General features: G+C 40.0%; 1 protein-coding gene across 10 annotated transcripts in view; it reads right to left on the bottom strand.

The window, feature by feature from the left end:
* dlg3 (discs, large homolog 3 (Drosophila)) overlaps positions 1–16,069 on the bottom strand; it is a 133,048-nt gene extending 116,979 nt beyond the window's left edge. For 8 of the 10 annotated variants that reach the window (XM_047354138.1, XM_047354139.1, XM_047354143.1 and 5 more), the window contains exon 1: positions 11,853–11,979. Coding sequence is in view for 2 of the 10 variants with exons in the window: in XM_047354141.1 (XP_047210097.1) it covers positions 11,853–11,984; positions 13,689–13,728 (172 nt within the window). In the remaining 8 variants the exon portion in view is untranslated. Of the gene's footprint in view, positions 1–11,852; positions 11,985–13,688; positions 13,884–15,938 lie in introns of those variants that run through there. The other 2 variants (XM_047354144.1, XM_047354141.1) reach the window with 2 other exon arrangements.
* Between the last annotated feature and the right edge of the window lie 158 nt (positions 16,070–16,227).

Raw genomic sequence — 16,227 nt, 5'->3', positions numbered from 1 at the left:
ATTCTTAACAAATTATTTAGAAAGAAATTAAGACCAGAAAGCAATTAACAGCATCAATTTCACTTCTATTTTAAAGCATTAAGCATGCAGAGGTGAGTGAAGTATTTACAGTAGTGTGACATTAGGTGACGTTATTATTGGGTCATGGTTGCTTGAGTTGCAGTTGCACCGACTCAGTAGCAATGGTGCCTATGTGCAACATTAATAGCATGTGTAAGCTGTAGCACTCATGGCATAATTTTTTGACATATCCAAAATAAAAAAAAACAGAGGCAGCTTGGATTATCTGTTAATCAAACTGTGCATGTATACTATAACATCAAATGTATAGGAAGGAAATGCCGTAGAACTTTTTATTCCATGGCATCATGTCATTAATGAAAGGCAGATATGCAAATGTGTAACAGGGGTATAAGACAGAGATGAAAATAACTAACTTACCTAATTAGTTACTAATGAAAATCTGCCCAAAATTAGGATAGCTTCCTTTTTCTAATACGTGGGAATATTAATACTGAAGACCAGAAACAGTGGCAAAGAGCAAATATTGATAAGCACATTATTTTAGATAAATCTCAGCATTAGTTTAATTCTTTGTATTTTTAGACCGTTGCTTAACTGTGCCATACTTTCTCCTTACAGGTTTCTTCTGAGTGGCAAGCATTTGATGAGAATCCACATTGACATTTTCGCTGATGCCTAACACAGGACCAGCAACTGCAACGTTGACATAAGGTAATGACAGGAGAGTTCATCTGCTCTCAAATAGGTTCAATGTGAGGTCAAATCGGGCTTCAAAACTCCTTCAAAAAAAAAAAAAAGATAATGTAATTTTCTAAAACAAAAGATATGTTTTTTTTTATATAAAATTAGAAACATTCTGGCTTCTGTGTGTGCTTGAGACAGAGACATGAGCCAGAACGTCCCAACAAGACAATGTGGGAACAAAAGTATAAGAATGGACCATTTGACTCATCTCTGTGTCTGAATGTGGAGGAGTGAAGCCATGTGTGGGAAGAGCAATTTGTTGACCAGCTGACTAAAGAGCAGCCTCACTTAGACACACTCTCATATACATGCTAACAGGCACACACATACCTAAGCTGAACAGTTCAGATTTTGCACCATACTACTGTTTTGTTAGGTCAACCGGCATGATAAATTAACAAAGAGGTAGTTTTATTGAGCCTACAAGCAGAACTTTTACATTTTCTAATAATGTGGAAACAAAATTTTAATATTTAAAGCGAGGCACTGCATGTTGAAGCACACCAAGGCCTTTTCCTCAACAAGTAGTTTTTGTGTCTAAGTCTAACTAAACAGCAGACAGAAATAAAAAGAAGTTTCACAAAATGTGCAAAAAGATAATCAAATTTCCCTTTAATTTAGACATCCAATAAGAAGGGATGTAAGATCTCATGGTACAAAATTTCGCTATACCAAAGTACTTCTCGTCACAGAATGTGCTGTGTGCCTTGAAGCGCTATTATTAAGTGACTTTGTCTGAGGAAATTAGTTTAAACTACAGAGGTGGGCACAGCTAACCAACAAGTTAGTTTCGCTAACCCATGTTCCACTAACTAAAATATTAGCTTTACTAGCTCTAAACCACTAAACAGATAAAACAAAATTAGCGGTAACTGCTACCTGCTAAGGCGACTGTTACTCAGTCACCTTCCATAACTCGAATAACTGAACACCTCTAACTGCAATTCAAAACTACCTGCTGCGTCGCACAATGACGTCTTGTGGGACATTCCTAGCTGGGAAACTAGTGCCTATCTTCCAGGGTCTACAGACGGGAGGCAGGGTACACCCTGGACAGGTCACCAGTCCATCACAGGGCAACATAGTGACACACAACCATGCACACGCCCATTCACACCTAAGGGCAATTTTAGAGAAACCAATCAACCTAACAGTCATGTTTTTGTTTACCGGAGAGTTTACCGGTGAGAAAATTCATGCAAGCCTGGAGAAAACATGCAAACTTCATGCAGAAAGAGCCCAGGCCAGGAGTCAAACCCTGGAAGCAAACAAACTTGTGAATTTTGTTAGCGGACTTAAAAGCTGCCAAAACCTAATTCAGTGAAAGTTAAACGGTCCATGGTTTTCAAAGTTTTCAAAAATGCTAATCCACTAAACCCTAAACGAAAAAACTGTTTCGCTATGAGCTATTATTAGATAAGGGGAACAGTGGAACCACCACAGGTAAGCTTGTATTATGGGCCTGACACGTGATGGTGAGCCTGTTTTATGTATATATAAGACTCTTACCTTAAATTAAAAAAGGAATTAGTTCTTGAGTTGCACGGCGTCTTTCATCTAAGCAATATAAAGGCATCTATTAATGTCTAACTGTGATAGAAAGGTTTTTGGGCTAACCAAGCCTGACTTCAATATTTTTGTTTAAAATAAACTTGAGGAAGGCCCATGAGCCAAAACGTTTCTTTCCCATGTATTTTTCTGGGTTAATTAAAGACTGGCCAATCTTAAAAAGCCATAAAATGACCTCTATGTATCTCCAATGTCTGGAGCTGTGTCGTGACTTTGCTGCTTTTTTAACTATTGTAAGACTTGACTTGCTCTTACTGTTAATCTGCTGCAAATAGTTCAGAAGGTCTCACACTGTTTTGGCTGCTTTACACATTCCTCATTTTTTTAAACACAAGTAGTACAATGTGCTGGCCTAGTCAGATACACAAACTGACCAGAAAATGAGTGAAAAAGCAGCCAAAAAGCAAGTAACAAAAATTGAAGACTTCAGAAAGCCAGGAGAAAAATTACCCAAGATTACCAGAAAATTTGGTTCACTGGAAGCAAAGCTGAAAAATATTATAGGTGGTTAAATGTGTTGCACAGTTGAACACTTTCAAAGACAGTAATAATAATCCCCAGTCAACATTGGAAAAACTGCAACAGATGGTACAGCCTCCACAAAGCTCTGATCGGCTTTACATCGGTCTTGAACACCAAAGCACCTGACATAGACTAAATATGTAAGAGTGGAGGCAATTTCTCAGGGGTGTTTGGAGTTAACTACCAGCCAAGCACCTTAAAATGTGAACGAATGTGTCTATGCAAACTAATGTTTTAAAAATTGCACTTTGTATGAATATTTCTTTTGTGCACTTTGTAGAAAGTAATTCAGAAAAACATGCCACATTTCATCCTCATAAAATTACCCTCTCCTTATTTTTAGTGCATTATCATTTTATTCTTAGTCATTTGACCTATGGTACCAATAATATACCTGCTATTTCTGCTTTAAGTGTTAAAGAAAATGCATCTGCGAAGTCTTGCAGGATTTGCTCTCCAGCTACATCTCGGGCACCTCGGTTTGCAGTTAACACTTCTAATTACTTTTTCTGTTCCTGTAAAAGGTAACAAGCTTCACTGAAGGTGCCCGATCACATTCTCAGTCACAAAGTACAGACAGTTTTCTGTTTGTAGATCTTGTGGCCTTCCAAAACAGTCTCAGACATGCTGCAAGACTGGAGACCATATAAATTCCTGGCCAGGAGACAAAATACACAATTCAAGCTAAAAGCCACTGTGACTGAACTTATTCTAGATCTATATTTAGGTGGGAAATAGTTTGCATTACCCTGGTTGGAGTGTTTTTGTCATAATAACAGGGTTTTTTTCCCCCAAATTCAATTAACATGGCCTCTCCATGCAGGTTCAGAGCACCACGGACCTCTTCTCTTTGTCATATGTACCTATTCAGCTGGATAGATTCATCTCTGCACTTCCTGCCAGGGTGAATCACACACAAAAAAATGTGCCCCTGGATCTTTACATGATGATGAGCAACCAACACGACACTGATGGAAAACTAGGTCACAATTTCAAAGCAGGGCAAACAATTCACCCCCTTCTCACTGCCTCAATAAAACATTCCCCAGGCATTTAGGGTCCTCTGTAGTTTAATGTGTGTCTGTCTCAACTTCCAGCCCCGCTGCTCCACCCCGCTGTCTCCCACCGCGCGCTTCTGTGTTGGAACAAAAGGACGGATGCACAGTTAAGGCAAGCTTTGTTTGCGACTGTGCAACTATGCAGACATCCAATCAAGTGGCCAATACCAAACCCTCCCACGCTGGACGCAACACCTCTGTACGCCCACAATGGAGCTAAATTACAGAGCTATCTCACCGAGACATATCTTAACGTAATGTAGACAGATCAACGTGAAACTACAGTTAATTGTTTTCTTCTTCAGCTTAGGTGGGTCCGCTTTCAAGCCACTCGCCACAGTGTCACTCACAATACAAAAAGGCTCTAACTGAAACCAGTTTGCAAGGCCCTGAGCATGTGAAGGCAAACACAACAGAACCGGATAAAAGAATGACTAATGTTTATACTGCGCTGTGCTCTGATTATAGCGCTGTGAACCAACGTCTCCTCCACGCCGCCTTTCCTCATGAGAACCACATGTTGAATGAGGGATAAAGCCTCTCCAGCCCAGCACCTGAAACAAACCGACCACAGGCCTCTCCTTCCTCTTCTGCGCCCCCCCCCCCCGGCCTTGAACATCGTTTGGATGAGCCGCAGAGCTGTGGAGGAGGTTTGGCATGGCAGCCAAGAGCAATTTATTTTCCTGTCTGCCTCAGACTCAGCCTTGATTGAAGATTCTTTGTGAGGAATGTTTGGAATCCTGATTTGGAAAAGCTAATCCTCTCTGAATCCACCTCGTTTCTATAAATACACCACTGGGTTTCAATGATCTCGATCAAAATTGCTAAAGTTGCCTCGTAAGATTGTTCATATTAACATCTCATTGGTGAAATTAAGGCCTGTGAAAAGTAGTATTGCAAAACTGGAGATTTAGAGGGTTTATCCGTAAAAATATACTGTCCTGCCACGGGGATGCACGGTGGAGCAGATGCTAGCACTGTTGCAGCAAAATGGGTAGGTTCCAGAGTTAGCCGGGGCCTTTCTATGTTCTCCCTGACCAAGTTTCAGCATCCTCCCACTGTTCAACAACATGTTACAGTGGCTCCCTAAATGTGCACACCCCTATTAAAATATGTCTACGTCTATGTCTGGGTTTGGTGATATAAAACTATGAGATCATTATAAATCTATCCTGTACAACTCAGTTAAAAAACAAATTAATCTGTTAAATAAAAAAAATGTGTTGTTGAAGAACCTCATGATGAACCTTATGATTCAGTTTGTGCTTTCAGCTTTCCTATTAGCATCCTACATCTTGATTTTACAATTCAATATTTGTCCATGGTACCTTCTAAAACTTCTCCAGAATCTATCAGATCAAGAGGACATCTCAAGTCCACAGCCCCCTTTATGTGACCCCACTGATTTCCTGTTAAATTTAGTTCTGGACTCTGGCTGGGTCAACTTAAATTTTCCTACAATGAGGTCATCCTTTAGCAGATTTTGGATGAATGCTTTGATTCACAGTGAAAGCAAGATAATACTCCCCATGGACAGAGGTATTTGCTCTTTTACTCGACGCAGCAAAAACAGGTCTTTTTGGCCAGGAAATGTCATACTTTAGAAGAACTCAAGTGTAGAACTCATTGGAGGTGTTCGTATGTCTCCCACCTACTTCAGATGATTCAGACACCATACAAGAAAAAAGTTCTGCCCAGATTATTGCCTCTTTTCAATTGAGGGTTTAGCATGGCTCAGCTCCACTCCGCTCAATCTCACTCTGCTCTACACAAAGCTGTTGTGTTTCCAGTTACTCACTGACGGCTGGAGTTATGGCTTGAAGCCCAACCTCCAGCTGTCAGCATCATGCACTGTGCCACAAAGAACCCCTACTGTCTTAAGGTTTGATGTGAGCCTACCAAACATTAGATGAGTTTCACTACCACAGCTTCCGGACCATTGTGGTCCTTAATGTTTCAGTGGTCGCTCTTGAGTTTTTTTTTTTACCTTTTCTGGTACTACGCTGTGTGATAAAATCAGTGGCTTGTCATTTTCTCCACTACCTTGGCGAACACTTTCTCATGCTGCTGACATACGGCTGACCACGCTCATAGCCAACCAATGAACAGCAGTCTGTTCACAACACGTTTCGCTCCCGCTCAGCCCTGATGGGATCTGCTGACGAGCAGGTACCAAGAAAGTCAGTACCGGGCCAGGAAAACATATAATGGAAATTATCGCAAAACAGGCTGAGTGGATTAAAGCTGGCCAAAGTCGAGCCCATGGAAAAGGTGCTTGTATTTCAAGAGCAAACTCCAAGAACCGTCAAACCAGTGGTGCAAAAGCAGAACGATTTCCTTTTTGTTCTTGCTCTGGAAGAGGGAAAAAATGATCCTTCTTCACCTTCAGCTTAGTAGCAGACGGCTGAAGTTTTCTTTTAATCAAAACTGAAGGATATTTGGAACTGTTCATATTTTTATTTACCTTGACAAAAAACCCTACTTCCATGTGAACAAACTATCCCCAGAGCATGACGCTGCCAGCACCATATTTCACAATGGGTGATGTTTTTGTGCTGAAAGTAGGGCTGCAACTAACGATTATTTTACTAATCAATTAATTTGTGGACAATCGGATAGCAAAAGGTGCCTAGTAGGAGATTTTTTACAGAATTTGAACCAGGTGAAGCTAAAGCTATACCACTGGAGGAGTTCTGGATAGAACATATTTACAGACAAAGAAAGTTTTTCATCTCAAATGCAAAATGATTATATTTCTGAACAATTTTGACCTAAATACTGCTCTGATTGGGTTGTTCTTTCAGCAAATGGCATGTTTTACAGTCTGTATACTCCAGTTAATGATTATTCGATTAATAAATTAGTTGACGATTCTTTCAATAATCGATTAATCACAATTAATCCAATTAGTTGTTTCAGCCCTAGCTGAAAGGAATACGACCCAAAGGTTCCGCCACATGGTTTGAAGAGATTTTAGATAGGCCCAGATGTTTCTTCTATCTTGCAGCCCTTATCTTTAGCAAAGACATGTTAAAAATATGGGATTTCTGTCACATGTAAAACACAACCAGTGCTTGGCAGACCTTCCTGCAGAGAGACGGTTTTTCTAATGTCCCTGTTGTACCACATTGTCTCCAATAATTGGTGACTGTCCTAACTGTGCCATGGTATACAAGGGTTGGACAATGAAACTGAAACACCTGTCATTTTAGTGTGGGAGGTTTCATGGCTAAATTGGACCAGCCTGGTAGCCAGTCTTCATTGATTGCACATTGCACCAGTAAGAGCAGAGTGTGAAGGTTCAATTAGCAGGGTAAGAGCACAGTTTTGCTCAAAATATTGAAATGCACACAACATTATGGGAGACATACCACAGTACAAAAGAGGACAAGTTGTTGGTGCACGTCTTGCTGGCACATCTGCGACCAAGACAGTAAGTCTTTGTGATGTATCAAGATCCACGGTATCCAGGGTAATGTCAGCATACCACCAAGAAGGACGAACCACATCCAACAGGATTAACTGTGGACGCAAGAGGAAGCTGTCTGAAAGGGATGTTCGGGTGCTAACCCCAATTGTATCCAAAAAAACATAAAACCACGGCTGCCCAAATCACGGCAGAATTAAATGTGCACCTCAACTCTCCTGTTTCCACCAGAACTGTCCGTCGGGAGCTCCACAGGGTCAATATACACGGCCGGGCTGCTATAGTCAAACCTTTGGTCACTCATGCCAATGCCAAACGTTGGTTTCAATGGTGCAAGGAGCGCAAATCTTGGGCTGTGGACAATGTGAAACATGTATTGTTCTCTGATGAGTCCACCTTTACTGTTTTCCACACATCTGGGAGAGTTACGGTGTGGAGAAGCCCCAAAGAAGCGTACCACCCAGACTGTTGCATGCCCAGAGTGAAGCATGGGGGTGGATCAGTGATGGTTTGGGCTGCCATATCATGGCATTCCCTTGGCCCATTACTTGTGCTAGATGGGCGCATCACTGCCAAGGACTACCGAACCATTCTTGAGGACCATGTGCATCCAATGGTTCAAACATTGTATCCTGAAGGCGGTGCCGTGTATCAGGATGACAATGCACCAATACACACAGCAAGACTGGTGAAAGATTGGTTTGATGAACATGAAAGTGAAGTTGAACATCTCCCATCGCCTGCACAGTCACCAGATCTAAATATTATTGAGCCACTTTGGGGTGTTTTGGAGGAGCGAGTCAGGAAACGTTTTCCTCCACCAGTATCACGTAGTGACCTGGCCACTATCCTGCAAGAAGACTGGCTTAAAATCCCTCTGACCACTGTGCAGGACTTGTATATGTCATTCCCAAGAAGAATTGACGCTGTATTGGCCGCAAAAGGAGGCCCTACACCATACTAATAAATGATCGTGGTCTAAAACCAGGTGTTTCAGTTTCATTGTCCAACCCCTGTATATAAATTGTGGTGTATTTTCTTGTACCCTTCTCCTGGCTGATACATTTATAAAATGAGATCGTTTTAACTTGTGCAGCCTCTCTGCAAAATATGCCTTTAGCTAAAGAATGCAAATGAGAAAATTACAGGAGAATTGTTCTAGGACATCTATGTTTTATCTGTAGTTCATCAGTTTTATTACCTTTAATGGTAGGTGTTAAAAAGACTGAATCCCAAAAACGAGTCAAAAAGGTGGTTCAAAACGTATTAGATTAAAAGGTAAACACACCATGTATGATAGGTTATTGCACCTTTTTGATTTTTTACCATGTTTCCTTCAAAAAAATGCGTTTGTTTTCAGTTTACCTGTACTGGATAAAAATCAATTTTTTTTAATTAAAGATTTGAAATGATTTATCATATCATAATGACAGCCTTTGATACAGTTAAAACCAGATATTTACATACACTGTATAAAAAGACAAAACCTTTATTTCTCACTGTCCTTAATTAAATCAACTAAACCTTTCCAAATATAGGTCAGCTGGTATCACCTAAATCTATTTCTATTTGCTAAATCCAAGAATAATGAGACAAAGCACTTTTTTTTTAGAGATTTGTTTTTTTATTTCCTTCAAATTCACAAGTTTAAATACATTTCCTTAGTAGTTGGTAGAATGGTTTTGCAAACAGTATGACTGAGTCAAACATTTTGGGTTTTCTTCCTGAAGCTTCTCGCAATGGTTTGCCTGAACTTTGGCCCATTCCTCCTGACAGAACTGCTGTAATTGACTCAGGTTTGTGGATGGCCTTGTTCACACACTTTCTCAGCTCTAGCTTCAAACTTTCTATTGGACTCAGATCAGGGCTTTGTGATGACCCCTCCAGAACATTCACTTTGTTGTCCTTAATCGACATTGCAAGTGGCGTGCTTGGAGTCACTGGACGAGCCCGAGCTTTAACTTTCTGCCTGATGTCTAAATATGTTCCAATATTTCCACATAAATGCTCTTTCTTCATGATGTTATCTGTTCAGTTAAGTGCATCATCCTGCAGCAAAACATTCACATAGCATGATGCTGCCACCCCCATACTTCATAGTTGGGACGGTATTCAAGCCTCCACCTTTTTCCTCTAAATGTAGCGAAAGTTAAGGCCAAAATCAATTTTAGTTTCATCAGACTCGACAGATCTACAAAAATGAAGGTCTTTGGCCCTGAAAGCATTTGCAGACTGTAATCTGGTTCTTAAGTGATTTTGGAGTAATGGTTTCTTCCTCTTTGAGTGACCCTTCAGCTTATGTAACATCTTTAGCTTTTGACACATTTCACACATTTTGTCCTAAAACAGAATCTCTGGGACACAAATCCATATCCTTAGTAAACGGTATGATGGCTGCACATTCCCATCCTGTTTATACTGGCATATAATAATTTGAAGAAATGATAGTGGTACCGTCACGCAAGTTAAATCCGTTCCTAAGGATGTTCCAGATATGTGTAGGTCCACGGTCCTCTTCTGATTTCTACTAATGTTCTTATGATATCACACAAGAAAGCAATGTGTTTGGGGGTGTTGCCTTAAAATACATCCACAGGTGTGCCTTCAATTGCCTCATATGTTGTGAATTAACCAATCAGAAGCTAACAAAGCCATGACATCATCATCTGGGTTTTCCCAAATTATTTAAAGGCACAGTAATTTGAATAAAATTGGTTATCCTGACTGACTTACAACAGGAATTTTCACGTTGATTTTATGCCAAACACTGACAAAAAAAGGTGGTGTGTATTTCTGTACAGTGTGTGTAAATATCCAGATTCAGCTGTAGATGATATAAACCTATATCCCCATTTCTCAGTCAGAAATGTTAACCAGAACCTGAATTTAGTGCCGAGGCTAAGAGACAGGGGAAGTGATACAGGAATGAGTGCCCTGAGGTAATTTAGCCTTAGTCTGGGCAAGAAAGCTAATTAACCTATTTTTCCTTCCTGTCCTTTGGTATCGTTTTATCGTATTATTTATTTATTTAGGATAAAAGGGACATACATGTTTTTGAATAACTTAGATTTCAAAGTGTCAGCATTAGGCAAGCCCTCAAAGGGATGTAATTTAGGGTCAACGTATCAGACCAGAGTTGCTGTAAAACCGACCATAAAATTGTTGAAGATGCTTAACATAAAGGTCAAAGTAGATGAGCAAATCTAAGTTTAAGGACACTAGCAATCAGAGCATCAAATGTAGCATCTCTGATTTACCAGCATCCCCACCAGGTACAAACAACACTTGATTATTTTGGTTTCTATTACTCATCTCCTACTGTGGCTCTTCGCCTTCTCCTGTGATGAAGATCACCTCCTACAGGCAAAATACCAGAAGCTCTTGTAATATTTCTCAAATATAGACAGCAATCTGGACAATCCGTACAATTTATTAAAGGCCACACCAGCTTTCTGCTCCTTGGTCTGTGTGACGTGTTATACTTGACACAATCAAGCGTTGAGACAAATGCAGCCTTAAAATATCCTCTTCGAACCACAGGATACAGCAAACTAGCCCCTACTACAACCTCCTGACGCCAAACAAGAAGTAAAAAAGACTAATAATCGTGGTCTTTATGCCTCGAGTTTGCATCAGTCTCACACAGGAAACAATACTTTAAATCTCTCTCCCTATGCCATCACTAGTAACAACAGTGTGCTGTGTTTCTTTTAACTGCTGCCTGAGTCATGACACCCCTCCCCCTCAGATCCCCAGCAAAGAAGCAATGGGTCAGCAGAAGCAATAGCAGAGCCGAGGGCAAGGATCATTATAACATGGCTGTGGTAATTAGAGGGACCACTGAACCATTGGTTAAAGAGAAGCAACGTGTTTTATCTGCTGTAAAAAGAAAAGCAAGGTTCACCCTGATCCCCCGAGCTGTTTTTCTTTCCAAAACACCAATCTAGTCATGAAGGTGTAGGTGGTTACAGCAGCTCTGTGTATGAGAACCGATGCACACTTTAGGATTAGTTTTAACAACAACTAAGTCCAGCAATTACAAATACTACCTTGTAGACTGAATTGATCTGAGGAGTGATCGTTTCTATACAATCAACACAAAGCATAGGACACAAAAGAGGCCATGTGGGTAATCCAGTGTGAGAACTGTAAGGAAACGGCCTGGATTAAAACCAATTAGTGTATATATGAACTGTGTTTGTTGCTTTAATGGACTTTCATTAAAATCCAAGTATGCTACAGAGTTGGGGGTGGCATAAAGCAAACCTTTGTGGGACATAATGAAAGGACTCTTTCATAAAGCTTAATTGGGAAACGTGTGGACTCAGTTAATGCCACATAAAAATGAATAGTCTGCTTCCTGTGTCTGCATGCAGACAGTTGCACAAAAATAAAATAAATTGGCCACATTGAAAAAGTCCATGTTGAGAAACATCTGCTGTAATTTCAGCTAAAGGGCAGAGATTTGACAGAGCCTCAAAACAAACGGCCTGTGCTGTTTCTCTTACCAAGAAGAGCTTGAAATAGCTGGCTGCCCAAGATGGCAGACACTTTGCCCACACTGGTCTTCAAGGCCTGCTCCTCTGGGCTGGTCAGGTTGGCCTGGTATTCTCTGAGGAGCCCCACCGCCCTCTCTGTGTCTGCATCACAAAACAAGCACATTTCTTACCAGCAGCAACATTTTTATGTGCAAAAAGTGTGCAAAAATGTTCACCTTTAAAAGATAAAATCACAAACTCTACTGTACTTCACTGAAATTATGTGAGACAGACCAACACAGAGCAGGGTATAGTTGTGAAGGGAGATACATGGTTTTCATTTTGTTTTGTATTTTAAAATAAATAACTGAAAAGTGTGGCTTGCCACCCTGAGCCAGTACTTTGTAGAACCACATTTCCATGTAATCACAGCTGCAAGCCTTGGAATGTTTCCACCAACTTTGAACATCTAGAGATTGAACTCTGTGCTCATTCATTTTGGTATCCACTCAAACTTACACAGATTGGACAGAGAGCGTCTGTGAACATCGGTTATCAAGTCTTCCGTAAACTTCTCAATTTCGGCCTGGGCTTTGACTAGGCCTTTTTCTTAACATATGATTATGCTTTGATGTAAACAAAAGGATGGTGTATTACAAGTGATTTGCAGTGTTAGCTTTTCTCCATAAATAGTGATTTTCCTGAAGGGCATTCAATTAAATTTTGATTTCATCTGACCAGAGCATCTTCTTCTACGTGACCCCTGTATACCTTACATGGGTTCTACCAAACAGGACTTCTTATTGTTTTCTTTCATTAATGGCTTTCTTCCATAAAGGACAGACTGGAGTGTGCTACAAACAGTTGTCTTGCTAACAGATTCTCCCACTTGAGCTGTAGATCTCTGCAACTCCTCCAAAGGTACCATGGGCCTATTGAATGCTTCCCTGATTCCCTTGCCTTGCCTGTCAGTTTCGATGGGCACCCATGTCCCTGTAGCTTTCGCAGTTGAGCCAAACTCTTTACATTTGCTGTTGATGGATTGAGCATCTTGAGATGCTCAAATCTTGGAATCCGCTTTAAACATCTCCACAACTGTATCCTTGACCTTGGTGTTGTTATGCAGTTTGTTCACTGCTAAAGGAAACTGGTTGCACTGGATTTTATTTGTGAGCATCAGAATTAAGAGGTGGGGAAAAATGCCTGTTTTCATAACAAAGTTTGAAAACTATGTAGCATTTATTTACCTTCCACTTGGTATATCACATTCATAGACTATTGAAATACATTAAGGTTTGTGGTTGTAACATCATAAAATGTGAAAATGCTTACGAGGTATGAATCTTTTTTTTAGCATTTCATGTTGTGCATTTAGGCAATAATTGTATTATAATGCAATAAACGTTTATAAAGAGTAACATTTATATATTTGTCAGTGACAGAAATAAGTTGCATATATTTCACAGAAGCAGCTCTGCTGTGTGTGTGTTGTTGAACCCAGTGGGTGGTGAGAAACAGAGATGATGCACATCATGAAGGTAAATCTGCTACTTCACTGTATTACCTGAGCACCAATCGATGATGGAGACAAAAACAACAACAAAAAAAAAGAAAAGAAAAGAAAAGAAAGCTCAATTAAAATCATACGCAGCCCGGAAGTGAGAGTTCCCAAGATTTCTATCTTTTATTCCCTGAGGGCCAGAAAAAAATGGGGAATTCAGGTTTCTCCAGGGATTTCAGCTGAGATCAGTGAGGCAAAAACGAAAACAAAATACGATCTCTTGGGTTCAGCAATGCGAAGACATTAACCTGAAAACTTCAAAACTTACAGGAAAACAAAATGACACATGAGAGAGGCGTCCTTACCATATTTATGCACCATGGTGTCCGCGACTTGAAACGTCATTTATACAAAAATATATACAAAACATAAGAACAACCTTTGATTCTTTTATAAAAGTTAAAAATCAATTCGCAGCTCCCAGTTTGCCAAACTGATTCCTGCAGCGGCCACCAGTATGATCCACCGGCGGAGACATGGGATGTGACTGGGAGAGTATGTTTACTTCAAGTTAAGTTTTCCAGAAGTTCTGGGCAAACCGGCCCCACGGACCACGACACGTCCCTCCTCCCATTGGACACATGCCGCGCCACGGCCACGATGCCGAAGTTCGCTTCTGATTTGTACATTAAGTAAAGGGCTATTCCACAGTTTGTTTTTATTTTTTATTTTTTTTAGGAGGCATAACTCATCAAGGTCAAAATCTGAAATACTGCTCAAATCTGGACCAGATCAATCTACACAATTAAAGGTCCTTTCGTGGTTATGTACAGAATATGCCCACTAACAGATTTCTTTTGTTTTTCTTGTTGTTTCCCATTTTACATTTTTCAGATCATCAAATACGTTTTATACCAGACAGTGATAACCAAAATTAATACAAAATGCAGTTTTCAAATGATGATTTAATTTATTAAAAGGAAAAAGATATCCGAACCAACCCTGCGTGGAAAAAATTATTAACTGAGACTAACCTCATTTTTTTTTTGGAAAGCTGAGTTTATTTGCCACACGTATGCCTGAATATCTGTAGAATTAAGGAATCGCTTAAAAAGAACCAGTCTGACAACAAGATGTAGTCTTGAAGCTCTCAAAACAAGCCATTATGCCCCAATCTAAAGCTGTTCAAGAACAATGTTGCATCAACAACTCCTGGATGAGTCATTGACGTGCACTAGATGCTGCTGCATGAAATGAATGCATCTCACATTTCCCAAAACACATTTGATGACCAAGACTTACAGCAAAGTGTTCTACAAACCGACAAGACAATAGTGAAAGTTCTTTGGTCTGCAACTTGTTACATCTCAAGTAAAACTAACACAGCATTAAAGAAGAAGACATGGTGGTGATACTGGGTGTGGGTCTGCTTTGCTCCTTCAGGACCTGGACAACTTGCTGTAGTTGATTAAACTATGAATCAAGTCCTCTAGCACAACAGAATCAGTTCGGGCGCTCAAGCAGACTTTGGTGGTGCAGTAGATCTCAAGAACATTAGCGAATCCACCTCTGAATAGCTAAAAAGACGGTTTGGAGTGGCCTACTTAAAGTTTGAACTTAAATCTGATTGAGATACTTGAAGCACAAACCCTCCTATGTGGTTGAATTCAAACAAAGAAGAGTGGACTATAATTCCCCCACAGCAACATAAAGGATTTGTTACAAATGCTTGCTAGCAGATGCTGCCACCATAACCAGTTTTAGGTTTAGGGCACAATTACTCTTTGACAGCACTGGAGACCAGTGTAGACTATGTCATATGTAAACACTACAATACTTAAACCCTGTCAAAGCAGGTCAAATTTACTATGCACACTAATATTCTTCACTCAATAGTACATGTGCAAACTGAAAACACATTTTGAATATCATTTTTTGTAGTTTCACAAATACAATAAAAGGTTTAATGAGTGTAGAGGAGGTGTGGCTGGCAAATATGTATTGGGTGGCAATTGCCACCTAAAATTTAATAGAATAAAAGTTTCACCAAAAAAATGTGATGTTTTTTTTTATGTTACAAGTTAGGAATAATCTAGTCCATGCCTGACCACTGACGTAGATAAGTATATACAGAGTTGATTAAATATTGTTAATATTCTTTTAAATTTGTGAAATAGGCTTTTAACTGCGAAGCCGAATCAGAAGCTGACTTTAGCGGCCTCGCCTCGCCATTGTGGAAACGACCCGCTGACTCGAGTCTTTTTTTTAAAAATTTAAACTTTCTATTGTGCATCTTGTATCGTGTTTTGCCCGTTATCATCCGCGGTAATTAGTCTACTTGCAGAGTTAATCGGTTTTTACTTTTATCACCATGAAGTCGCTTCGTTTACATTTTCTTGAAGTGCGCGCCATCTTGTGGCGAGATAACGTAGTGCTAAAGTAAATCACAGTTTAAAGGAGTACTCCGCCGACTTTACGAACCTGGTTGGTTAGCTCCTGGGATGAAAACGTTAACTGCTAAAATAGCTCAGGTGATTGAACCGTAGGTGAGAGCGCAGACTTCGGGTTTAAAGTCTCTGTTCAAATATGCTAGCAGTTTAATTAAGTTTGCTTACCAGTGCTGTTTAGCCGGCTCCTCATCCCTCTTGGAGGCTAGCGGATGGAGACTACATTAGCCGCTACCATGGCAGCTACTAGCATAACACACCCAAATCTCCACACAAGGGTTGGTATCAGCAATGCATTGTGGGTCATGTAGGCAGGAGGGCTACCATCTCGGATCTTTTGGTATAATTTAATCCTTGGTTGCTTCAAACTATTCAATTTCCAAAATTTAAATTGCTTTATAAAATATATATAAAATAAAAAAATAGATAATTATATTACAACTCTTAAAATATGTTT

This window comes from Girardinichthys multiradiatus, chromosome 23, assembly GCF_021462225.1.
Source record: "Girardinichthys multiradiatus isolate DD_20200921_A chromosome 23, DD_fGirMul_XY1, whole genome shotgun sequence".
Lineage (NCBI taxonomy): Eukaryota > Metazoa > Chordata > Actinopteri > Cyprinodontiformes > Goodeidae > Girardinichthys > Girardinichthys multiradiatus.
This window is presented reverse-complemented; position numbering and strand designations above follow the sequence as displayed.